Here is a 26554-nt window from a genome sequence, read left to right as displayed (position 1 = left end):
ACTAAAGAAACGGGAGACGCCTGAACTAAAAGCAACCAAAGCCATCCATTGCAAAGTAAACTATCCAGGATTCATTGGCTCACGACAGAGGGCATGACCTCTGATATCTGAGCTTAGAGGCATAATCCTCTCCGGGCAGGGCAGGGAATAGGCAATGTAGGAACGATTCTTAGGAAAAGGAGGGGAGCTAGGGTTACGGGCCTACGGCGGTGAAAAACTCGAAGGGATGGAGGGAGCAATAGACTGGGGCGTAGAGTGGGGAACCCAATGTTGGGGTTTAGGCCCAAATGTGGGTGAGCCGGGACAGGATGGGTTAGAGTAATGGCTCGAATGGCTAGAAGGAGCTGGCCCATTAAGACCAGCAGGATCAGCCAAGGGGAAGATGATGCAGATTCATCACCGAAATGGGCTTATTTCTTTAGAAATAAGTCTAGGGTTGGGTTATAAGTATGTTGGGCCTTTGATCCCAGGTTTTCTATGTAAAAGGCCACTTTTATGGGCCTAAAATATGGGTAATTAGGTTGCATACAGGATTAGCTGTTTTAATTCCTTAGTTTTGAATCACTTTTGGTTTTTATGTAATTAGTGGTCATGTGATCACTTAAGTGATCATGAGACTTGTTTAAGTGGTCATGTGATGTAAGTTGGGTTGGATTAGGATTCTATAAGTCCAGCCAGGTTTTGAGTCTATTTCTTTTAGTATTTTAGTTTCCTAGTCAGTCTAAGTTACCTAATAGGTTAAGGATTGGGTTAGACTTTTCCTTTTTAGAGTGGAAGTCTATTTTTGAGTCTTTTATATAAGGTGTTAAGGGGGCAAAACCTTGAATACGAATTTGATTAATGAAAAAAGCTTTTGCTTGTTGGCTACCATTGTTGCTGCTCTTGTTTTCCTCGTGAGTGTGCATCCTTGTGGTTCCATCAAGGTGGAAAGGGATTGGTGGAATCCGATCGACTCCTTGCACCGTGACGGCTGGGAGGATCCCAATTCGAAGGTGGTTCTATCCTTCACTTCTGTCCAAGCTGCTGCTAGTGGATTTCTACTGCAATTTGTTCATTAATTTCTTCTTCTAATCCTCTACTCTCTTCCCCAATTGATCCCCCTTTATTTTTGCTTGAATTCCATTAAACCCTACTTCCATTAAACTCTAGATCTTGCTGCTCAGCCATATTTGTCCATCAAAACCCTAATCCCCTCATCCTTCATTAATTTCCCCAAAACCCATAGTCAATCCTGACTTACTGCCTAGTTTTACAGAATTTTCAAAACACTTAAAACTCTATAATACCTTCATTATTAGAGTCCTATAAACCTGCCTGGCCATACCCCCTAAGCCCCCCTTCCATTATTTTAACCTAAGCCCTAGACTTGACCTAAAACTGCAGTTCTGTCCTACTGAAACTGCAGAACCAACAGCCCCTTAGTTCCTTGTTATTGGTCCTGGTTTAATTGGCTTCTAGTAGGGCTTTACCCTATCTAGAACTACATTATTTGGTATGAGAGCCGTGGATCAGCATGGTAATCAAGTAGTAAATCCATCAGCAGATCCTATGGCTGCTATGTTGGAATTGTTCCAGAAATTTGTTGCTGAACAAAGGGCTGCAACTGAAGCCGTCCTGGATAGGTTGCAATGATTGGGAGAACAAAGAGTCACCCCTGCCAGAGATCACAGGGACAGACTCAGAGGTTACAGAGAAGACACAGACTGGTATAGAGAATACATATTTTCATTGCCAAAGGAAGTTGAAAATAAATCTGAAGTGACAGTGAATTGTGATGAAAAAAAAGAGAACACTCCTATAGCTTCAAAGATGGAAAATCAACATGTAGAAGATCCTATTGAAGTGGTCTATGTCAAAGAAACCAATGTAGATAAGGCTGATACAATAGAAGATGAAGAGGTGGAGCTGGTGTCTAAGAAGGTTATTAACACTGAAGACTCTATTGATAGGGCATTCACGGGTGATTCGGAGATCAAACACATAGAGTTTGTTATGCCACCATGATTCTTTGAAGAGAAAGCTCCACACCTTAAAGACTTCATCCCTAATGTTCCTGCATCACCAGAATTTTGTTTGGGAATGGTTGAAGCTGCTACTCATATGTTGTTTCCCCCTCATCACTGCAAAATTCGAGGACGAATTTTTTTAAGTTGGGGAGAGTTGATGCAGATTCATCACCGAAATGGGCTTATTTCTGTAGAAATAAGTCTAGGGTTGGGTTATAAGTATGTTGGGCCTTTGATCCCATGGGTTTTCTATGTAATAGGCCACTTTTATGGGCCTAAAATGTGGGTAATTAGGTTGCATACGGGATTAGTTGTTTTAATTCCTTAGTTTTGATTTTTATGTAATTAGTGGTCGTGTGATCACTTAAGTGATCATGTGACTTGTTTAAGTGGTCATATGATGTAAGTTGGGCTGGATTAGGATTCTATAAGTCCAGTCAGGTTTTGAGTCTATTTCTTTTAGTATTTTAGTTTCCTAGTCAGTTTAAGTTACCTAATAGGTTAAGGATTGGGTTAGGCATTTCCTTTTTAGAGTAGAAGTCTATTTTTGAGTCTTTTATATAAGGTTGTAAGGGGGCAAAGCCTTGAATATGAATTTGATTAATGAAAAAAGCTTTTGCTTGTTGGCTACCATTGTTGCTGCTCTTGTGCTCCTTGTGAGTGTGCATCCTTGTGGTTCCATCAAGGTGGAAAGGGATTGATGGAATCCGATCGACTCCTTGTGCCGTGACGGCCTGGAGGATCCCAATTCGAAAGTGGTTCTATCCTTCACTTCTGTCCAAGCTGCTGCTAGTGGATTTCTGCTGCGACTTGTTCATTAATTTCTTCTTCTAATCCTCTACTCCCTTCCCCAATTGATCCCCCTTTATTTTTGGTTGAATTCCATTAAACCCTAATTCCATTAAACTCTAGATCTTGCTGCTCAGCTATATTTGTCCATCAAAACCCTAATCCCCTCATCCTTCATTAATTTCTCCAAAACCCATAGTCGATCCTGACTTACTGCCCAGTTTTACAGAATTTTCAAAACACTTAAAACTCTATAATACCTACATTATTAGAGTCCTATAAACTTGCCTAGCCATACCCCCTAAGCCCTCCTTCCATCATCCTAACCTAAGCCCTAGATTTGACCTAAAACTGCAGTTCTGTCCTACTGAAACTGCAGAACCAACAGCCCCTTAGTTCCTTGTTATTGGTCCTGGTTTAATTGGCTTCTAGTAGGGCTTTACCCTATCTACAACTACATTTGAAGCTGGTGGTTTGCCGGGCTAGAGAAGGAATCGCCAAAGAAGGAGAAGGGACCACCGGAGAGTCCACCTCAGGGGATCGAGGGACTAAAAGGGATTTGACTTGCCTTTTGAGGAAGGGGGTAATCCCCAGGCTTGAAGTGTCAGGCCTGGGAGAAAACGACATTGAAATTTGATCTCACCTAACACAGTATAATATCTGCATTACATCAGAAATCGCTTGTGTGAAATCTGTAATCTGTCAAATCAGTTGTGTCACATAAAAAGAGAATTACTATGTTGAGGATCCTATGATGCAGGATTCCTTCAGATTGTAGTCTATATCTAAGAGAACTTCTGAAATATCTAGATGCAACATTTTGTAAAATGAACGCACATCCATCCTTTTGGTTCTGGTGTAACTTAACAGAATGATTTTGTGGGTCTTATAAGTTGAAACTTTCTCTTCAAACATGGCCCATCGTATAACGACAAATACACGGTTTTTAAATTAATCTTGTGTAGAAATTTTCTTTTGCTTTGCTTGTAGAAGTTTCTAATATTTATTTGATCTCTTTCTTCTATTAGATCTCATCGTGTGAAATGGGTCCAACAGTAACATTTAATTTGAAACGCTCAGACGGCTCTTGGGTTGGATACCGTGAGGTGGAAAAATTAGCTTCGTTAAATGGAATTCATCTACGGGTAAATTTTGAGAACTGCTAACCTTCCTCATGTCTTTTGCTATTCTAAAGTAATTGTCCAAAATCTATGTTGTGAAATTCATTATTTTTTGCTTTTGTGGGTAGTGGATTTGATATTCCTCACATATTTTCGTTTGCTTTAGTTTGCAAAAATAGGATAGGTAGCAAAATGCACTTCTAAAAAAAATGTTGATGACCTTTAACCTGAACTCTAGGTGTTAGTGTTGAGTCCAACTGTTCCAACTTCCAAGTGCTTATCCTATCTTTCTGTATTCTTGTGCCATACTCCTTATGTGGATTAGCTATTGGCTTATTTACATGGTTGTTAAGACGTCACCTATGTGACCCAGTTGTCCCTCGAGGTCCAAGGTCTCCTCTTTTTTTTTTTTTTTGTAACTTGAATATTAGCTGGGACCTGTTTTATTAAAAAACCACTAAAAGAATTACAATGAAGGGGGGGGGGGGGACACAACCCGCCTCACCCCAACCTGAATCCACTCTGGCTCACTCCAATAAAATAAAAGCCACCCAAACAAACAGGTTGGATTCTGAATACTGGGAGACCAGCATTGTCCTCTCACAAAATTATCCTACGGTTTTGAGGAATGTCTTGCGCTGCAAGAAAATATGAGTTAGACAAGTAGAGCAAGCATAGTTGGCCAATGAATCAGCTGAACAGTTACTTTCCCGGAACGAGAAATGGAGGTTTGCGCCAAGAGATTCAACCAGTTCAGGGGGAGAAAGATTTGAAGAATTATTCTTAGGGGACGTTTTTTCCTCCTCATGGGTCATTGTACAAAGAGACCACTACCACACTACCTACTCAATCAGCACCTGTTCCGAGTTCTCCCACTCATTCTCCTGGTAAGCCTCCTTATGATCCCAGTCTGGATTTACCTATTGCTGTTCGGAAGCCAAAGTGGAGTTGTACTCAACATCCAATTTCTAATTTTGTATATTACAACTCCCTTACTCCTTTCCATGCCTTTGTGTCTTCATTATCCTCTGTTATTATTCCTAACAATTGGCAGGAAGCAATAGCAGAGCAAAAATGGAAGGATGCGATGCATGAAGAAATGCGTGCCTTAGAGAAAAATCAGACCTGGGATTTGGTAATTCCTCCATCAGGAAAGAGACCCGTTGGCTGTAAATGGGTATTTGTTGTGAAGCATAAATCTGATGGTTCAGTTGAAAGGTATAAAGCAAGGTTGGTTGCCAAAGGGTTCACTCAAACCCAAGGAATTGACTATCACGAAATCTTTGCTCGTATGGCAAAGATGAATACAGTGAGAGTCATCATTTCCTGTGCTGTGAATAAAGGTTGGAATCTTCAACAACTTGATGTGAAAGATGCCTTCTTATATGGAGAGTTGGAAGAAGATGTCTACATGGAGATACCTCCGGGTTTTGCCTCACCAAACACCCAGGGAAAGGTGTGCAAATTGAAGAAAGCCTTGTATGGCTTAAAACAGTCTCCCCGGGCTTGGTTCGGTCGTTTCCATAGAGCTATGGTTGCTAATGGATATCAGCAAAGCAATGCTGACCACACGCTATTTGTTAAAAGGGTGGTACAACATATCACTATTTTGATTGTCCATGTAGATGATTTAGTGATCACCGGAAGTGATGAACAAGAAATTCAGTGGTTGAAGACCTATTTGGGTACCAAGTTTGAGGTCAAGGACCTGGGCAGGTTGCGGAATTTCTTGGGAGTAGAGGTTGCCTACTCTGCTAAAGGTATATCTCTTTCTCAGAGCAAGTATACTCTTGATTTATTGAAGGACATTGGGATGCTTGGGTGTAAACCTGCCGATATACCTCTGGAACCTAATACACACTTGAAGAGTAAGGATGGTGACTCTATTGATAAGGGCTGTTATTAGAGGTTGGTTGGGAGATTGATATACTTGTCTCATACCCGACCAGATATTGCATTTGCAGTAAGTGTAGTGAGCCAGTTTATGCATGATCCTCACTCTTCTCACTTGGAGGCAGCATACCGAATCCTAAGGTATCTAAAGTCCTCTCCTGGTAAAGGAGTCCTATATTCCTCACATAGTCATCTCCGGGTAGAAGCTTATACTAATGCGGATTGGGCAGGAGCCCGATGATAGAAGGTCCACCTCTGGATATTGCACCTATGTTGGAGGAAATTTGACTACTTGAAGAAGCAAGAAGCGGCGGTGGTTGCTCGGTTAAGTCTTGGTAGTAAGCCATGGCTCAAGGCATTTGCAAACTTCTTTGGCTCAAAGGACTTCTCCAAGATCTTGGATTATCGATTGACCTTCCAATGAGACTCTATTACGACAGCAAGTCTGCAATCAGCATTGCCCATAATCCAGTCCAACATGATCGCACCAAACATGTTGAGATTGATCGACACTTTATCAAGGAAAAGCTGGAGCAAGGGGTCATCTGTGTTCCGTTTGTCCAGTCTATTGATCAAGTGGCTGATATTCTTACTAAGGGAATTGGTAGTAAATTATTTTGTTCTATTGTTAGCACGTTGGGCATGTTTGACATGTATGCACCAACTTGAGGGGGAGTATTGAATGTTCACGGATTACCTGTTGATCCGTGACTCGAACTTGGATACATTAAAGTGTTCAGGTTCATTATGTACATGTTGCACATGTGATTTGACTAGGATTTTATTTCCTTTATTGTAATGATCTCTGATTATAAATAAAGAGGCTGTGGGCACATTGTTCATAAGCCATTATTCTAGGATTTCAACAACATCTAATTGATACAACGGTTAGTCTCTATTGGCTGCCCCTGATAGGAGAACTCTGATTGAGTTGTGCTTGGCCACAGGAGCAAATGTCTAATGAAAGTCAATGCCATACACTTGACTATATCCTTTGGCCACCAACAGAGCCTTATACGTTTCCACAGTACCATCTGACCGATACTTAATTGTATAGACCCATCTGCAACCAACTGGAACTCTCCCCCTGGGAAGATCTACAAGAGTCCAAGTACTACTCTTTTCAAGGGCCATCATTTCCTTAGACATGGCCTCCTTCCACTTTGGGTCAGCCATAGCCTTAGTGACATTTTTGGGAATGGAAGAAGAAACAAGAGCTGTAGAAAAGGCAAAACCTGTAGGAAAAATAACATCATAGGAAGCAAACTTGGCTATGGGATTAGTACAAGTTCTCTTCCCCTTTCGAACAACAATGAGAAGATCTAACTCAGAGGTAGGAGGAAAAGTGCTACCTCACTGAGGAAGGTGGAGCTCAGGATGTGGATCCAAAGAGGACTCTTGGTAGGTCTTCTTTCCCTTTCCTTTCAAGCATTCACCTCTTTTGTATACACCAAGCTTTGTTTCATTGTTAGCATCAACACCTGAATGAGCATCTATTTCTTTGTATTTCCCAATGTCAAGCAAGAATGGGGAGGTGGAGGTAGGCAACGGAGACAGAAAAAGGACATCAGCAGCCTGTTCACTTCCATTAGTCTCCCCGTGAAGAGGATGCTGATGAGGAGAAAAGAAAGGAATGGTCTTAAAGAAGGTGACATTTTTGGAGAGAAGTCATCTTCGAGAGGAAGGCTGGTAGCATTTACCCTTTAGTAGAGGAGGACTAGCTAAGGAAAAGACATTTGAGTGCTTTAGGGTCAAGCAATATCCAGGCTGATTTATTGACATGGACATAGCAACACACCCAACACTTTAGGAGGAAGGAAAAAAACAGGGGACTGAGGTGAAAGGGTTTCCAATGGAGATTTGGAGCCTAGGAGCTGAGTTGGCATCCGATTGATTAGAAAGGCAGCAACAAGAAGGGCATTAGACCAAAAAGTCTTAGGAACATAAATGCCAAAGAGGAGACTCCTAGTGACTTCCAACAAATGATGTTTTTTCCTCTCAGCCACCCCATTTTGTTGAGGGGTGTCAACACAAGCAGCTTGATAAATGATGCCATTGTCAGCAAGGTTTTAGGTCTCGGTTTCGCCACTGGTTTCGCCAGGCCACGAAACCGAGATCTCGCTCTCGGCGAGATCATGTAATTTTTTTCCTGAACTCAATGGTAGGTTTGGGTGGCCATATGGCCAAGATAGAGGCTGAAACTTGACATTCCCCCTATTTTAGGCCTCCTAAACACTGTGGAACCGTAGTTTTTACAAATTCAAACCTAGAATGTTACTTTGATTGCGGACCCTAAGTTGGTAGTCTACAAGTTTAGATCATGTTTCTATGAAAAATATTGTTTTTGAGATGAATAGTTACCTTAGGTTCTTGAGATGCAGCTTGGAGGAGATTAGCAGCTTCAAACTTTAATGAATAAAGCTTTGATGAGGTGTTGGAGGTGTGATTTGCCAAAAGAAATGAAAAAAATGACCCAAAGATGGAGTTTCTCCTTCACAGAGGCGAGACAGGCGAGAGCGAGTCGAGATCTCGGCGAGTTACGCTGCCCTTCCCCAACAGTTTGAGCTTTTAGGTGAATGGTAGCGAACAACAAAGCCTTATATCAATTTAATGGGATCGGCTACATGGATCCGTGCAAAGCCAAAGAAAATAAAAACTACAAGTACAAAGTGAGGAACACAGCAACGTCATACAACCACAACTCAGCAATAACCCGCCTAAATGAGGTCAGGTACGTGAATCCTTGCCCTCCAATACGGTCTATTTGTGGTCATACTTGATACAAGATCTAAACTATGCACGTCTTTCCTCACTACTTCTCCTAGGGTCATTTTCGGCCTGCCTCTACCTCTTTTGGTTCTTTCAATCTGAATCAGATAACTCCTCAATACTGGGGCATCCGAAGGCTTCCTTTGAACATGGCCATGCCACCTCAAACGACTTTCTCACAGCTTATCCTGTATCGGGGCAACTCCCAACTCAGCTCTTATATGGTCATTTCTTACTTTATCCTTCCTAGTTTTAGTGCACATCTGTCTCAACATCCTCATCTCTACTACACTTAGTTTTTCTATATCACGTTTGTTAACTCCCCATTTTTCTATATCACGTTTGTTAACTGCCCAACATTCCGCACCGTACATCATAGCCAGCTGTGCGACTGTCCTATAGAGTTTTCCTTTAGTTTTAAAGCAATATGATGATCACACAACACTTTGGACATACCTCTCCACTCATCCATCCCACTTTAATTCTGTGTGAAACATCATCTCTATCCTGGGAATATAATATAACATATGGTGCTTACCATTGGCACCTTGGCATTGCCTAGGTGTCAGGGCGGCTGGCAGAGCCATGCTGCTTGCCTTGGCACCATGACCACTATGTTTAATTTAAATAGATTACTGGTAGGAATTTTCAATGAATAAGTTCTATGAAACTTGGTTGATTTCCCTTTGGCCACTTCTTAGCCAAGTCTAAGTGCTGAAGGTAGTTAGGTTATGCATAAGGTGTATAATTAATTGAGAACCAGTGAGCATCCAGGCATGGATGAGGCTGAGAATGATGTTAATTCAAGCAATTACCTGCTTCATATCAGATGAAAATGGCAACTTTTGTTGTTACAACCGCTTATCCAAAAAGTTTGAGCTTTTAGGAAGGGCACACACACACTTGGCTCTGCTCGTGACACCAATACATGGCATCGAGGGTACAAGGCATAGGGGGACAACAACACACTCCCGTGTACCTACCAAGGATTGAACACCCAACCTCTTGGCTCTGATACCATGTTACAACTTACAACCGCTTATCCCAAAAGCTTGAGCAATTTGAAGGGCACACAAGTAACAACAATGCATATCAACACTTGTAAATATGCAACTCATGTACCAGTTGTACTTCATCCCCTTTTGTATTTGCCACAAATACATAGTCTGAAAATGTCTATTTTACCCAGATGTGTCACTTCCTCTGTGAATCATTTGTCTATACTTGTGGGCACGGATTCAGGGGAAACTCTTCCTACACTGAATCCCTGAGATTTTACTTTGCGGAAAAAATAAATTAAAGAATGAGACAGGGAGAGGAAAAGCGGGCTCTACTTCTTTTAGGGGGGAGGATCGTACTCGCTGTTTTCTCACGAAAGTCACTGTGGGAGTTGCTGCTTCAACCCCTCCATCCACCAATCATGGTGTTGTGCAAAACCTCTATCCCTAGGGTAGAATAAAACCCTTTTCTTAATAAAATATATGACTGTTCTGAGTTACTCTGTATGTGTAATGGATTAAAGTAGTGCACTCCATTGATCTAGGTCAACATATAGTTCTGGTAAAAATTTAATACGAATAACGTGTGCTGTGTCTCTTCTTTTGGGGGTGTCTTTTGCTATTGAGGGTAGCACGGGTTTGTCGAAAAGCTCATTGGAGGACTTTGATGATTGGTCTTATTTTTCATCAGTGTCTGGCATTATTTCTGTTTCCCATTTGCTATAATGTGCAACCTATCCTAGCTTGTTTTCTTGTTTGAGAAGGTTTTGAACTTTGGCAATATATGATGCATTAATGACAATCACTGATCTGAGAGAACTAGAGAGAAGAAAATAATCAAAAGCCTCCATTATTCTCTCAATGGATACCTGACAGTGGCTGTTATTTTTCTGTAGACAGGATGCTTTTGCAACCCAGGTGCATGTGCAAAATATGTTGGATTATCTCATATGGATATTCTGGCCAACATGGAGGTACTTATTCTTGTTCCAACTTTTGCCACTGTCCTAGTGTGTGCTGCTGAGATAGGATTTTGTTGCATTAATGTGACTATGCTTATATTGTCAATCTTATTTGTTGTAATACTTTCTGATTAGGCTGGGCATGTTTGCTGGGATGATAATGATATCTTTCATGGAAAACCAACTGGAGCTGTTAGGATATCCTTTGGTTATATGTCAACATATGAAGATGTGAAGGTATTGTAGTTGTGATGCTGTCCAATACTCTCTCTCTCTCTCTCTCTCATGATGATGCTAATGTAGAGGAGCTGACTGCCTTGCACAGGCACGCACCTCCATTCATTACTTTTCTAATTACATGAATAAACAGAGCCACATACACATTGCATACACATGCATAATGATGCTATGCACGCTCGGGTCCTTTATGTATCACAATGTTTTTAAAGCAGCCTGGTTGTCAGACCACTCTGGCCTGGCAGTTGGTGGGCCAATTCAATGGTTCAACCCTAGTCTGTTTTACTGATTAGTACAGTATTTGCTTCATAATTCTATATATAATAGCGGTTCTTTACAAGAAGCAAGATTTTTCCTGGTGTTTAAGGCATTTGAATTTATGTGTGAGGTCCACATTCAAACCCCTTCCCTGTCATTTCTCCTTTAAAAAAATTCCAAGAGGGATGTTTACTGCTACTCCCTATGGCCTGGTGGTCCAACCTTCCAGGTCAAGTGATCGAACAATTAATTCTTCTTTTTAAAATTGTTTTATGTGAAATATTGTTGTACAGCTGCTGGTTTGAGGATTTGTTCAATCATGAATTAACTGTGATTTTTTTGAGCATTAGGCTTATTCTGTTATGCACAAATTCAGGCTTTTCTCTTTTTCTTTCCCCTACTAATAGCTGTTGTTTGCAGATGGCTACACTTCCAAATAATCAGATCAAAGATATTGTTCAATTTCACAAACACTAATCAGTTCTCTCTGATTCCTTGTCCTCCTGAGATGGCTATCCTTGACTCTTCTATATTGGTTATTCTATTTTGTGCAATTCAGTCTTTCCTCTCTTCTTTCACCTATTAGTATCTGTTCTTTGCAGTTGGGAAAATGCTTCCCAACAATCCAATATACTATTCGAGTTTGCAGATTGGAGCCAGTATAGTTGTCAGTTGTCACGGTAATATAGTCCTAGATTTGAATTACTCAAACTAGAAACCAAACCAGAATCTTTAATCAAAGGATTGTTCAATTTAGGGTTAACAAATTGAATAGGAATTAGGTTAAGGGTGGGGGTATTTGGGTATTAAGGTATTGGAGATTAGGGAAAATAAAAGGAGGTTAAAGTCACTGATTTCTGGGATGTAATTACCTGATTCAGCAAGCAAATAGGATAGAAACAGAATCGGCAACAAGTTATGAGGGTTAAACAGAGTGGAAGTGGGACTAGGGGTAAAAGTGGGAAAAACTAAAAAATAAGGGAATTGGCTTGTCAGAATGCCCTCAAACTTGAATCATATTCATGATTAGGGTTGTGGAACATTCGATAAAAGTTTGAATGCATTCCAACGTCTGGATAGGGCTGGGCAGAAATCTTGCAAAAATCACCTTGTATATAATCTTCTAGAAGGGAAGAGGAAGAGATGCAGGTTTTCAGTTTCAGACTTTTTTTTTTACCCGAATATTTCCTGGGACCCGGGCCGGCCCCTAGCATTTTATTAAAACCAGCAAAAGAATAGGAGCAAACACGGGGGGGACATTCCACCTTACCCCAACCCAAGGAGCTGCCCACACACGGCCGCTCAAGCAGAATACCAATCCCGAAACGATAGAGCAAAACAAGCCCTACTTCCTGAGAACCGGCAGACCCGCCTTGTCCTCCCGAAGAATAACCTGTAAGCCGCCTGTAGGCAAGCTGCACTGCTGGAATGTGACAGAAGTCCCAGAGTCGCAGGCAGTAGAACAGTAGTAGAAGACATAGAGAAGAGCCAACACGATCCACCCGGGCTTCCTACCGCAAGGTGTCAATCGGATCAAACACCGATTCCTTCAAACCCTGATCAAACACAAGGTTTTCTTCGCGAGGAAGACAAGTTGCAGAGCTGCAGATTTTTTTTACTTTCTAAAATGCGTGTGAGGTAAAAGAGAGCCTCCACGATTTCTTTACTTAAAGGCCTAAGGGCCAAATACTCCTTAATACACTAGGGGACTAAAAGTCCACCTAGCTGAGCTTAACCTAACAAAACACTTCTTCTCTTATGCGTGGAAAGGAGTGGACTCAACTTACATTGGTAAAAAGTAAATAAATTAAATCACTTAAATTGAACCGAAGTTGGACTAACTTGGACCTGGTTCAATTTAAAACAAAAGACTAAAAATAGGTTATGTATGGGAACTGAAACAGCAAGCTGTTTGGACTTCTTCTTCCTAAGGATGTAGGTCTTCAAATCTGCATCAGCTGTCCCCGGCTTGAAAACATTCATCTCCGACGGATGGTTAAAGGACATGTAACAGTCATATAAACCAGGGAGTCATCGACATGAATCCAAGTGCTGTCAAGGCATGGACGACCTTTCCATTTGACAAGGAAGGCATGATAGCTGCTTCCATGGCGAGTGGTCTTGTACATGTCATCCAAAACTTCTTCAATAATGTCATGAGTAGGAGGCTTGAGTTGGGGCAGCCTTAGCATTTGTGCAGAATCACCATCGTTTGAGTGATGTCCCACTCAGAGATGTAGATCAGCCACGTTGAAGACATTCCAATATTTTTCAGCACCTTGTACAGACCCATATCTTCTTGGGATGGAGCTTGGTATGGAAATCCGGTTGGTGTCTCTCAGGGTTGACATGAACCAGAACCATATCTCCAGGTTTAAATTCCACATAACGTTGATGACGATCAGCTATAGCATTGTAAAGATTATTGCTGAGAGCAATGTATTGTTGAACGTCAGCAAGCACCTCTGTTATGTGGTGCAAAAACTCGTCAGCTTCAATGCTCATCAGCATAATTCCAAGCAAGATATGGAAAGGAGTATGTCCCGTTGTCCTGTTCATGGAACTGTTGTAGTCAAACTCAGCAATGTCAAGAATAGAAGGCCATGTCTTCTCATGAGCCCTGACTAAACACCTCAACAGATTTCCCAAACTCTTGTTTACTACTTTCATCTGTCCATCAATCTATGGATGGAAAGCAGTAGAAAACTGTAGCTTGGCGTTAATTTTCAACCATAAAGTCTTCCAAATGTAGCTCATGAACTTGACGTCTTGATCAGAAACAATAGTGCTTGGCAGCCCATGTAAGCGCACAACTTCTTTGAAGAACAAACTTACAATAGTAGTGGCATCGAATATCTTACGACATGGGAGAAAGTGAGCCATCTTTGAAAAACGGTCTAGTACAACCATGATAGAATTATACCGTTCTCTAGTAGGAAGCAGACCAAGAATAAAATCCATACTGATATCATCCCACAGTACATGAGGAAAATTGGTAGTGGTGAATAGAGACTTGTGTTCTGCTTGGTTCCCTTGGCCAACTGACAAACTCGGCACTTCTTGATTACATGATCAACATCCTTTGTGATGTGTGGCCAATAATAACAATCTGTAACATGTAAAATGGTTTTATCTTTGCTGAAGTGACCCCCAAAACCTCCTCCATGTATCTCCTGTATGATGTGATGGTGTAGGGAGGAGTTTGGAATACAAAGTCGCATCCCTAAGAACAAGTATCCATCATGAATGGCGTATTTATGGTGCTGTCCACCCTGCTGCAACCATAGTTGTCAAGGTGGCAAAGCGACTCAAGGCGTTGGAGGGATGTCTAAGCGCTTAGGCAACAAGGCGCCCTCCTAGGTGTTGCCTAGGCGACCAAGGGGCCCCCAATTGTTAATTTTTATTTCCCCTTTTTCTAACATTATTTGGTATGCTACAACATATACCTTATATCATCAAAAATCAACATTAAGCCACATTAGGTCACATCAAGTCATCAAAAATCTATGTTAAGCCACATCAAGTCATCAAAAGTCAACATAGAACTAGAAGACAACAAAACTGAAGACGCAAGCTATTGGAAGTTTGAAACAATCAAATATACATTTGGTTTATACTGTTCTTGGAAAATATGATCTTGTCTATAAGTAATTAAATTGTTCTTGATTTAGAGAAATATTCTTGTTCTCTAAGAAGTTTGACTAGTCAGAGGATTTTATTTTTACATGAGATTTTTAGTATTAGGTAGGGCACAAAACCGGCTTTCCAACAAATCCAAAATTGCTTAAATTTGATTTATATTGAAGAAGTTATGTTCCGGTCAAACCTTATTTGGTATGCACGAATGTTGTCAAAATCGCTCTGAATGAAAATATTTCTTTAGATATCAAAACAAATGAATATTTACCGCACTTTTGGTTTTTAGAAATGTTTTACTATATTTAGATTTATAGAATTTTTAGATTTGAGAAAAACCCTAGCATTAGAAAGTTGAAACTTTTATTTACCGTCAAAAATCCAGTTTTTGTTTTTGAATTGGGGGGGTTGACTTTCTATCCATTTGGAATTTGATTTTTTAACTATTTTTATTGGATTCAAATAGGGGGGTATTTGCTTATTTATGAATATATCTTAAGTAAATGAAATACCAAATATAAAATTTAAAGTAAGTACTTTCAGCTCAAGGCATCAGCCATCAGCCATCATATTATCCTTTCTAGCCTTGTACTTCATGGTGACTGGCGAACACAAATTCCTGTAAGTAAGAAACCCACTTTGCTTGCCGGTTGCTAATCGACTTCTGTAAGTGAAGGTGCTTGTGCTTCATGATTAGTGTAAAGAATGAACTCTTTTACCAATGAGATGGTTTCTCTAGTAACGTAACACTTGGACGACAACATAGAGCTCAAGATCAGTTGAATAACATCGCTTGGCTTCATTAACTTTTTTTCACTATAGAAACCGATAGGGTGCCCACCTTGCATCAACCATGGTATTAAATCTCGTCTCGGAAGGCCATTTTGGCCAGATTGAAATTTTCGATATACTAAAATTTCGGTGAAATATTGTATTTTTTCTATAAGTTTTGCTTCGCCATTTCGGGGTGTAAAATGCTGAAATGAAATGACCGAAATTTCGACGAAACGATGCATTTTTTAGACAAAATGTACTAGATTCCCGAAATTCCCAAAATATTGTATATTTTTTTTTCATTTCGACATAGCATCTTGTTTCGGCTTGGTCGAAATATCAGAAATTTCCGAAATTTTGGCGAGATTTTGAACTACAACATCAATACACCTCCAAGACCAATATGAGGTATAAGTCGCCACCTCAAATACACGGTCTGGTAAGCGTAATATCGGAGCCCTCTGTCATCATTTTCTTGATAAGGTGAAAGGCTTTTGTTGCTGTGGCTGTCCATTCAAACTTGTTGCCCTTACTCTGCATAGTACACTCAGTTATGGGTGCCATGAGTGCACTAAAATTCCAAATGAATCGCCTATAAGATTTATGAAAACTTTAGATCTATTGAACAGCCAGGGTAAGTCATGGTAATAGATCTACTGTTCCTTTTCATATTGTGCATACTGATTTTTGCGGACCCTCTCCTGCTACCTCTTTATTTGGCTATCACTACTTTGTTTCATTTATTGATGATTATTCCCACACTACTTGGCTATTCTAATGAAACATTAGAGTGATGTCTGTGATACATTCAAAAAATTTTATCAAATGATTTTTACTCAATTTGAAACTAAAATCAAAATTATTCGTTTTTATAAAATGGGGGGGGGGGGGGAGTACATATTTGGTGGCGTACAAAACTTCTTTACTGATAATGATATTATCCATTTGCTAGCTTGTGTTGGTACACCCCAACAGAATGGGGTATCTGAGAGGAAAAATCGTCATTTATTGGAGTCACTCGGAGTCTTTTATTTATCATGCAAGTTGCATGTTCCTAAAACATTTTGGTCTACTCTTCTTGGTGCTTCTTTTCTCATCATCGTCATGCCTACAAAACTTAGTAGTTCCAAATCTCCTTTGGAAACCTTGACTCCTCAGGTTTTTGCTCTCTCTCTTCCTCCCAAGGACTTTGGGTGTGTTTGTTATGTTCATGTTAACAAATCCTCTCGGACTAAACTTGACCCAAAGGCTCTCAAATGCCTCTTTCTTGGGTATTCCTGTACTACCAAAGTCTACAAGTCCTACCATCCTTCTTCCTGTCGGCATCTCCTCTCCAAAGATGTCACCTTCCTTGAATCCATACCCTTCTTTGCACCACATCAGCATCCTCTTCAGGGGGAGAGTAGTGGAGTGAAAAAGCTGTTGATGATATTCCCTTTCGCCCCTACATGTTTCTCCTTTTATGCTTGACATTGGGAAACACAAAGAAGTAGATGTGGTTGATATTGGTAATCAGTCAGGTGGTGATTCTGGTAATGAGAAGGAGCCAATTGTGTACAAGAGAAAAAAGAAAAAGAAGACCTTCCAAGAGTCCTCTTTGGATCCACATCTTGAGATACATCCTCCTCAGTCGGATGACATCCATTCTCTTCCTTCTGATTTAGATCTTCCTATTGCTGTTAGAAAGGGAAAGAGAGTTTGCACCAATCCTATAACCCAGTTTGTTTCCTGTTCTCTCTCTCCTACAAATGTTGCTTTTATTGTTGCCCTCTCTTCTGTTTCCACTCCCAAGAATGTCACTAAGACTATGTCTAACCCAAAGTGGAAGCAAGCCATGTTTGAGGAAATGATGGATCTTAAAGAGATTGGTACTTGGAAATATGTAGATCTTCCTAGGGGAAAAGTTCCAGTTGAATGTAGGTGGGTCTACCCAATCAAGTATCGGTCAGATGGTGTGGTTGAGAGGTATAAGGCAAGGTTGATGGCCAAGGGTACAATCAAGTGTATAAGATTGAATATCAGGAGACATTTGCTCCTGTGGATAAGCACAATTCTATAAGGGTTCTCTTGTCTTTGGCGGCCAATAGAGATTGGCCATTATATCAGTTAGATGTGAAGAATGCCTTCCTCCATAGTGACTTGCAAGAGGAAGTGTACATGCAAACTCCCCCTCGACTTCTAGCTTCCTTCAGCTGAAGGGAAAGTGTGTCTTCTTAAGAAGGCACTATATGGTCTCAAACAGTCCCCAAAGACATGGTTTGAGTGGTTCAGGTAGGCTTTCCTGAAGAATGAGTATTCCCAGAGTCAAGTTGACCACACTTTGTTTACTAGGAGAGGTAATGGCACCATTATAGCCCTAATTGTCTATGTTGATCACATTGTAGTGATTGAAGATGACAGGGCTGAGATAGCTAGGTTGAAGACCTATCTGGCTCAGTAGTTTGAAATCAAATATATGGGTCCCTTGAAGTATTTATGGGGAATTGAAGTGTCAAGGTCCAAAAGGGAATCATCATATGTTAAAGGAGGTTTGTTCTAGATTTGATGAAAGAGATAGGGATGTTGGGCTGCAAAAGATGAAGTTCTCCTATTGAGCATAATCAGAAGCTAGGAGAAGATTGTGGTCCCTCTTTTATTGATGCAGGGACGTACTAGAGGCTAGTGGAGAAGCTTATCCATCTGTTTATGACTCGCCCAGATATTTCTTATGCAGTGGGAGTGGTGAGCTAGTTTATGCATGCCCCCAAGATTGGGCACTTGGATGCTGTATACCGCATTCTCAGATACTTCATATCCTCTCTAGGGAAAGGACTATTATATGTCAGACACAACCACTTCAAAATAGAAGGTTTCACAAATGCTGATTGGGCTGGATCTTAGACAGACGGTTTACTCTTAGCTATTGCACATTTGTAGGTGGTAATTTGGTCACATGGAGAAGCAAAAAATGGCCTATTGTAGCTAGATCCAGTGCAGAGGCTGAATTTAGGGCAATGGCTCATGGAGTTTGTGAACTCATATGGTTGAGACGATTGATCCAGGAGTTAGGGTTTGATACTAAAGGACCTATGAGGCTCTATTGTGATAACAAGGCAGCTATTAGTATTGCTGACACTCTCGTGCAACATGACGGAGCAAAGAACATCAAAGTGGACTGGCACTTCATCAAGCAGAAGATAGACATTGGCTGCATTTGCACTCCTTTCGTGAAGACAGATGATCAATTGACGGACATCTTCACCAAAGGACTCACATCTCACCAGTTCAATACCCTATTATGCAAGCTGGGAATGTATGACATTTATTCTCCAACTTGAGGGGGAGTGTTAGAGTTTATGCAATAAGGGTACTTTAGGAACTAGTTTGTTGTCTAGTTGTCTTATATTGTATTTTCTCTTTTTTACCTTGTACCTCCCTAAGGAGGTGTATGTAATTATTTACGTCTTATTAGTGAAATAAAATAGGTGTGGTAGAGATCATTTTCTAACACACAACATTCCACCATCTTCTCTCTTCTTCTCCAACCTTCTACTTTCATCCTTCTCCTTGTTCTTGTACATTCTTTAACTTTTAACTTAAACAGAGTGGAAGTGGGACTTGGGGTAAAAATGGAAAAACAAAAAAAATAAGGGAATTGGCTGGCTAGAATGCCCTCAAACTTGAAGTGATTCATGATTAGGGTTGTTGAACATTCGATCAAAATTTGAATGCATTCCAACTGCTGGGTAGGGCTGGGCAGAAATCTTGCGAAAATCACCTTGTATATGGTCTTCTAGGGTCTTCTAGAAGTGAAGAAGAAGAGATTCAGGTTTTCAGTTTCAGACTTACTTGTTAATGGTAAAAACTTGATATCAGAATTCTAGGGCAGTGGAACAGTAGTAGAATACGTAGAGAAGAGCCAACACGATCCACCCGGGCTGTTAGAGTTTGTGTAGTAAGGGTACTTTAGGAACTAGCTTGTTAACTAGTTGCCTTGTATTGTAATTTCCCTTTATAACCTTTTACCTTTAGTTGGTTCTAGATAAGTTAGTTTCCTATTTAGTAGGATTGGGTTTCTATCTTAAGTCTGATTTAGTTTCCTATTCTAAGTTGTATTCCTAAGAGATATATATGATCAAGAGGTGAGAGTTTAATCTCACTGATTTTGCCTCTCTCTCCTCTCTCATGCAACTCTCTCTTTCTCTCTTGCTCTACTCTTCTTCATAGATTCTGGGTTAGTTGTTCTTTGATTTTGTAACATGGTATCAGAGCTGTAACTTTAACCAGTACCTGATTTGCAGTTTTGAGAGTCGATTAAGTTTCTGGGTTAAAGAAGGCAGCCCTAGTTCATAAAAGGAGAACTAGGGTTTCGTATAATACTGGTTCCTTCGTTGATGTTTGAATATCTCTGTTGAAGATTTATTCGATTATGAAAACACTACATCAAATTTCGAATCTGATTTCTGCTCTTCCGCTGAGATGAGTTGCATACTGTAAAACAATATGCAGAAAAGAGAAGAAGTAAAGAGAGAAGAGAGAGGAGAGAATAACGTAGTCTGTAACCCTTGGGAGTTCAACCGATGGGTTAGAACTCCCTATTCCAGTTCATTAAATAGCAATAACAAGAGTAACCCACAAGAAATAGACAAAAGACAAAAAGACCCCCAGAAGGATCCATCTGGGTATTAACGCTAGCATTAATACCGAGATCCTCTGGGATCCCGATAATTCTAACACTCCCCCTCAAGCTGCATAGATGTTAATCATGCCCAGCTTGTTACAAATATAATCAATCCTCCCACTCCCTAAAGCTTTAGTAAAAACATTTGCCAACTGTTCTCCTGTGCGAACATGCTGTGGAGAAATGAGCCCTTGTTGTAGCTTCTCGCGAACGAAGTGACATTCAACTTCAATGTGCTTCGTCCTTTCATGAAACACTGGATTGGAAGCAATATGGACAGCTGCTTGGTTGTCACACCATAAATGCATAGGAATAATATTAACAAAACCAAGCTCAGTCGCTGTGAGGGTTTATTAGCAGGGCCTGGGGTAAGGCGGAATGTCCCCTCTGTGTATTCGTTGATTCTTTTTGGAAATTAATAAAATTCTAGGGGCTGCCTTGGGTCCCAGAGAATATTCGGGTTAATAAATAAATAAATAAATAAAAAAAAAAAAAAAAAAAAAAAACAAACCAAGCTCAGTCAAGAGTTGCTTTAACCACTTCAACTCACAAGTAATATGAGCCATTACCTGATACTCTGACTCGGCATTGGACCTTGCCACTACTGTCTGTTTCTTGCTCTTCCATGAGACAAGATTCCCATCCACAAAAGTACAATATCCAGTAGTCGACCTCCTATCAACAGGAGACCCATCCCAATCTGCATCAGAAAACCCTTTAATACGCCCATGCCCATGATCAGAGTACAAAAGACCACGGTCTGGAGCCTTCTTCAGATAACGCAAAATCCGAATGACAACATCCCAATGAGATGTCCTGGGAGAGGACAGAAACTGACTCACAACACTAACTGGAAAAGCAATGTCAGGTCATGTGACTGTCAAATAATTTAGCTTCCCAACCAGCCTACGATACTTTTCAGGTTCATTCAACATACCACCCTTATCAGCCACAAGCTTCACAAGGATCCATAGGAGTATCCAAAGGCTTAGAACCTAACATTCCAGTCTTTGTGAGTAAGTCTAAAACATATTTGTGCTGTGAAAGAGAAATACCTTTGCTCGACTGAGAAACCTCAATACCCAAGAAATATTTCAATTTTCCGAGGTCCTTGGTTTCAAACTGTTCTTGCAAATGTGCCTTCAACATCATCTCTGGTGATGACTATGTCATCCACATACACAATCAAAAATATCCTACCCGTCTTGGAGAGATGATAGAACACCGAATGATCACTATCACATCGCAACAAACCAAATTGAAGAACAACACTAGTAATCTTACCAAACCAGCACCGAGGAGACTGCTTCAACCCATATAGTGACTTCTTCAACTTATACACCAAACCAGACTCCCTCTGAGCAACAAACCCTATAGGTTGCTCCATATATACCTCCTCATATAAATCACCATGAAGGAAGGCATTCTTCACATCCAATTGATATAGAGGCCAGTGATGAGATGTTGCAAGAGAGATCAAAACACGCACAGAAGCAAGCTTGGCAACAGGAGAAAAAGTATCTAAATAAGGCGTGGACGATAGCCGAAGTTGACGTGGTAGGTACCGAAGGCGCCGGGGTAGCTGTATCAACACAAGGACAACAAACAATAGTGAATCGAAGCGGAGGAACAGTTTGTGATGGTAGAGATGCAGCCCGTGGAACCTGTGGAGAGATCCGTTCCACAACAGAAAGAGGAAAACCATTATCTAACTCAGACGAAAAAAATGAAGAATTATTACAAGGCATGGACTCAAAGAAGGAAACATCGGCGGTGATAAAATATTTTTGCAAAGGACAAAAACACCTATATCTTTTTTGAGTGTGCGAATAACCAAGGAAAATGCATTTCAAGGACCTTGGTTCTAACTTAGATAACCCAAGACGATGGTCATGACAAAACAAACACACCCAAAAATACGGGGAGGTAACTCAAACAATTGGGCAGACAGGAAAAGTAAAGAATAAGGAGTCCCACCCTTTAAAACAGAAGAGGGCATGCGATTAATGAAAAAGCATGCAGTAAGAAAAGCATCAGCCCAAAAAATCTGTGGTACCTTCAGTTCAAAGAGAATGGAATGAGTGACTTCCATCAAATGTCTATTCTTCCGTTCAGCTACTCCATTTTGTTGTGGAGTGTCTAAACAGGAAGACTGGTGAATCGTACCACGACCAACCATAAAAGAATTAAAGGGTGCTGAAAAATACTCTTTTGCATTGTCACTGCGTAAAATACGAATGCTCTTATTGAATTGAGTTTGAATTTCAGTAACAAATGCACAGAAAATAGAAAACAATTCTGAACGATTTTTCATTAGATAAAGCCAAGTGACCCTAGAATGGTCATCAACCAAAATAACAAAATACTGAAATCCTAACTTAGACGCAATAGGACAAGGACCCCACACATCGGAGTGAACTAAATCAAAAAGGTGAGCAGACCGTTTATTGACTCGAGGGGAATAACTCACGTGGTGGAACTTCCCAAACTGACACGACTCACAATCTAGACTAGAAAGAGATTGAAAAACGAGAATCAAGCTTCTTCAAGCTCTATAACGATGGATGTCCCAACCGGCAATGAACTTCACGAGGAGATAAAATTCCGGAGCATGCAACTGAAGGAGAGTCCTCAAGAAAATACAACCCCCCTTGTTCATGCCCCCTACCAATCGTCTTCTTCGACGTAAGATCCTAAAAAACACAAGAACCCGTGGCTAATATAACACTAGACTCAGAAAAACAAAGAGACGAAAAATTACCTGATAATCCAGACATATGATCAGATGCACCTGAATCAATGATTCAGGGACGAGAAGAAGAGAGACACGCAGTGGCATTACTTGTCTTGACAAAAGTAGCACTGGAGGAAGACGTAGGCTAAGAAATCTGAAACTGAGTGAACCTTGTATAATCCTCAGCAGACATAGTTACCACCTTTTCCTCAGATGGTGCAGCAGAAGACTCTGTACTAGTTGCAAAGTTGGCAAACTGTTGTTGCGAAGGCTTGCCATGAAGCTTCCAACAAAAGTGCTGAATATGACCCGGTTTGCCATAGTGGTGACACGTCCTTACAGGACCACCCTCAACAAATAGAGAACTAGGAGCTTTCCTTGGAACATTACCACTTCCACGACCACGGCCAACTCCATTTCCACGGCCAGAAGCTGCCAGGGCTGAACTGTCATTTGTGACTGGTGTGGGATCATGAGACTTCTCACGAGAAACACGAAGAACCCGAGAGAATGTATCGGCAAGGGAGGGCACCTTATCACTTCCTAAAATATTGGAGCGAATTGAATCATACTCGTTTCCAAGACTGCCAAAAAACCCATAACTGTGAGTGGCTCCCGCTGGGTCTGCATCTGATTTACATCATAATTGATAGGGAGTATCGCATTCAACTCTTCATACATCTTATAATCAGCACAATATTGGGTCAATTGGCGACCCTTCTGATCAGCTGGATAAAAATCCTCCGACAGTTCATAAATACGGGACAGATTATTCACACCTGAATACAGCACATTCAGGTACTCCCACAATTCCTTCACAGTATGGATATAGGTGACCAAATCAACTATCTGGTGGTCCATACAATTCAAAAGCTGTCCTAAAATGCGTGCATCCATGACATCCCATGATGTATCATCAGCCGGCTTTGTCTCTGTTAAGTGCTTCAGCTGATCACGACCAGTCCATCTAACGTAACTATGTGCTTCCACTGTTGAAAGTTGCTAGCACCTTCTAATTTCTTTTCCACAATACGATGTGAAGAAGAAGACATCACTTCTGCCACCACTTGCTTGTTATCATCCATTGAAAGAGATTCAGAAAATAATCACCACAAAATCGATCCAAAAAATCTGCCCACAAAGGCTGTCAAAGAAAATTGAGTCAGTCTGCCCAGAAACAGTGAACTATTCTGCCCAGAAAATATTGAAGTATGCAGCCCCAAAAATCGATATCAATCTGATCCAGAAAATCGATCCAAGGCTGATTGATATGAAGCACACACTCTGTCCAGAAAATCGATCCAAAGCTGATCGATATAAATCTCCAACCAACTAAAAGTTCATTCCTGACATGAAGTCGCAATTATCAATCCATATACTGATCACCAATGACTACGCGAAAGAGAGAAGAGTAGTTCTCAATACGAAACATGAACTAGTCTCTTGAAAATCCCATAAAGCAGCATACGATGCTGCACCCCCTTCAAACAAATACGAAAGGAAGCCGCAAAACAATCAGAGGTCAATCACCTCAATAATAAAGTGAAGAAATATGAAAAGAGAACAAGAACAAGATATTAGAGCGATGTAACAGCCCTAAGGATCTAGCCTGATGCCATGTAAAACAATGAAGAGAAAAGAGAAGAAGTAAAGAGAGAAGAGAGAGGAGAGAATAACGTAGGCTGTAACCCTTGGGAGTTGAACTGATAGGTTAGAACTCCCTATTCCACTTCTTTAAATAGTAATAACAAGAGTAACCCACAAGAAATAGACAAAAGACAAAAAGACCCCTAGAAGGATCCATCTCGGTATTAGCGCTAGCGCTAATACCGAGATCCTCTGGGATCCCGATCATTCTAACACATACTAAATATTAATTTATTAATCGATTGCTGAAGAACCTCGTTTTTGGGCTGTAGTTGCTACCGAAAAACCTGCTTTCGTTGAAGGTGCAACCTCTTTTTTCTCGATTTGCCGTTGATCGAGGGGCTGGAGTTCAGGACTTGCCCTATTTTTACTTGGTTTCTTTTTTTTTTGTTTTGTAGTGAGGAAGATCTCCGATTTCTTTTTCAGAGCTATCATTTGATTGTTGCTGTCGTTTGCTGGAGTCGATTGAAGCTGTTGTTCTCAATTTGAATCTGAAGAACCCATAAATTTGATTTTGCTTCTATCTATTTGCTGACGACAGTATTGATTTGCTGATGGTTTCAATTGGAAACCCTGTTGTTGTTTCTCGGCTCTGTTGACGGTTACTGGTGGTTGTATGGTTATTGATTTCTGGTTGCATGGGATCATTTGCTTCTTCTTGATTTGCTGCTTTTATGCTTCTTCCAGGTTTTCCCGTATTCTGTTTGGACTGGTCCCCTGGTTTCCCTTGGTTCTCGGATGAGTAGTTACCGCCCCATTCTTCCTGGTGGTTGCGTGACTGTCCATGGTTGAAGACAGTCATGTTATTTAATTGCTTTGTTTGTTTTTTTAGTTTCCCCTTTTTTTAGTTACCATAAATACCCTTTCTTTTATCTCTTGTTCCCTCATGTCCCATAAATTTGTTTTGTTTCCTAGTTTACTCTTTGGCCTTATGTTACTCCCATTACTTGATTTCCCTATTTTATCTCTTTAATTTCCAATGCTCCCCCTATCTTTGTCTCTAATGCCTTTATGTCCCCAATCCATAAGTTATAATTCCTTTCATGTCCCGTTACTTTCTTATTTACCAATGGCCGCTTGAAAAATTCTGGTTATTTGCGAAACATCTATTAGCTCACATTGGTTATATTCAAGTCTGTCCAAGTTCATGGTTGGACTGGTCCGATCCTCTTCGACATTAGTTGATGCTTTGTTTGTCCACGTCCACGTGTAATGTTACACGTGAGGGGGAGATTGGAGCTAATGGATGGTGATTCTTATTGTTGCTTGATTGGAGACCATTATTAATCGGAGATTCTTAATCTGCTCGTACTCAAGTCATCAGCTCGTATCATCAACATATTTAGAGTTTATTAGCCGACTTATTATTCTTATTTGGAAATTATTATTGCCTGCTCGTGTCCTCTGCATCTTATGAAGATGGTTATTTCTGGCATGCTACATATTACCAGTGGGCCGTAGCAACCTTATGCTACACATTACCAGTGGGCCGTAGCAACCTTATGCTACATATTACCAGTGGGCCGTAGCAACCTTATGCTACATATTACCAGTGGGCCGTAGCAACCTTATGCTACACATTACCAGTGGGCCGTAGCAACCTTATGCTACACATTACTAGTGGGCGTAGTAACCATAGTTGTCATGGCGTCGCCATATCGACACCATGGCGTCATATTGCTGGAAAAGTGGGCATATCAACCACCGATATGGATGATGTAAGAATATCGACCGATATGGCCTCCATGTCGTTGCCATGGCGCCGCTATGGACTTCATACCACGACATATGGCCATATCGGGCAACATGATTGTTTCAAATTATAAAACTTAATTTTTTAACAATAATTTTTTTTTACCATTTTTTATTTTAATGGTTTTTCCTTAACATAAAAAAAAATTAAAAAAGGTCAAACAGAAAACACTAATACACTATTGACTAATACACAATCACATATTCACATCAGCAATTTAAAAAAAAAAAAAAAATAGATCAGTTGTTTATTAGCATTATTCACTCAATATAAATTACGTTCTTGTAATTGTTTTTTTGTTTTGTTATTTTTGTAGT

The 26554-nt window shown here is 40.5% G+C and overlaps 1 protein-coding gene across 4 annotated transcripts in view; it reads left to right on the top strand.

Annotated features, from left to right (window-relative positions):
* Positions 1–26554, top strand: part of LOC122639954 (molybdenum cofactor sulfurase) — a 127705-nt gene that overhangs the window by 36862 nt on the left and 64289 nt on the right. For 3 of the 4 annotated variants that reach the window (XM_043833014.1, XM_043833012.1, XM_043833013.1), the window contains exons 12-14: positions 3824–3940; positions 10473–10550; positions 10674–10775. In XM_043833014.1, the coding sequence (XP_043688949.1) occupies positions 3824–3940; positions 10473–10550; positions 10674–10775 (297 nt within the window). The remainder of the gene's footprint in view (positions 1–3823; positions 3941–10472; positions 10551–10673; positions 10776–26554) is intronic. The other variant, XM_043833015.1, reaches the window with a different exon arrangement.

Source organism: Telopea speciosissima, chromosome 9, assembly GCF_018873765.1.
Source record: "Telopea speciosissima isolate NSW1024214 ecotype Mountain lineage chromosome 9, Tspe_v1, whole genome shotgun sequence".
Lineage (NCBI taxonomy): Eukaryota > Viridiplantae > Streptophyta > Magnoliopsida > Proteales > Proteaceae > Telopea > Telopea speciosissima.
This window is presented reverse-complemented; position numbering and strand designations above follow the sequence as displayed.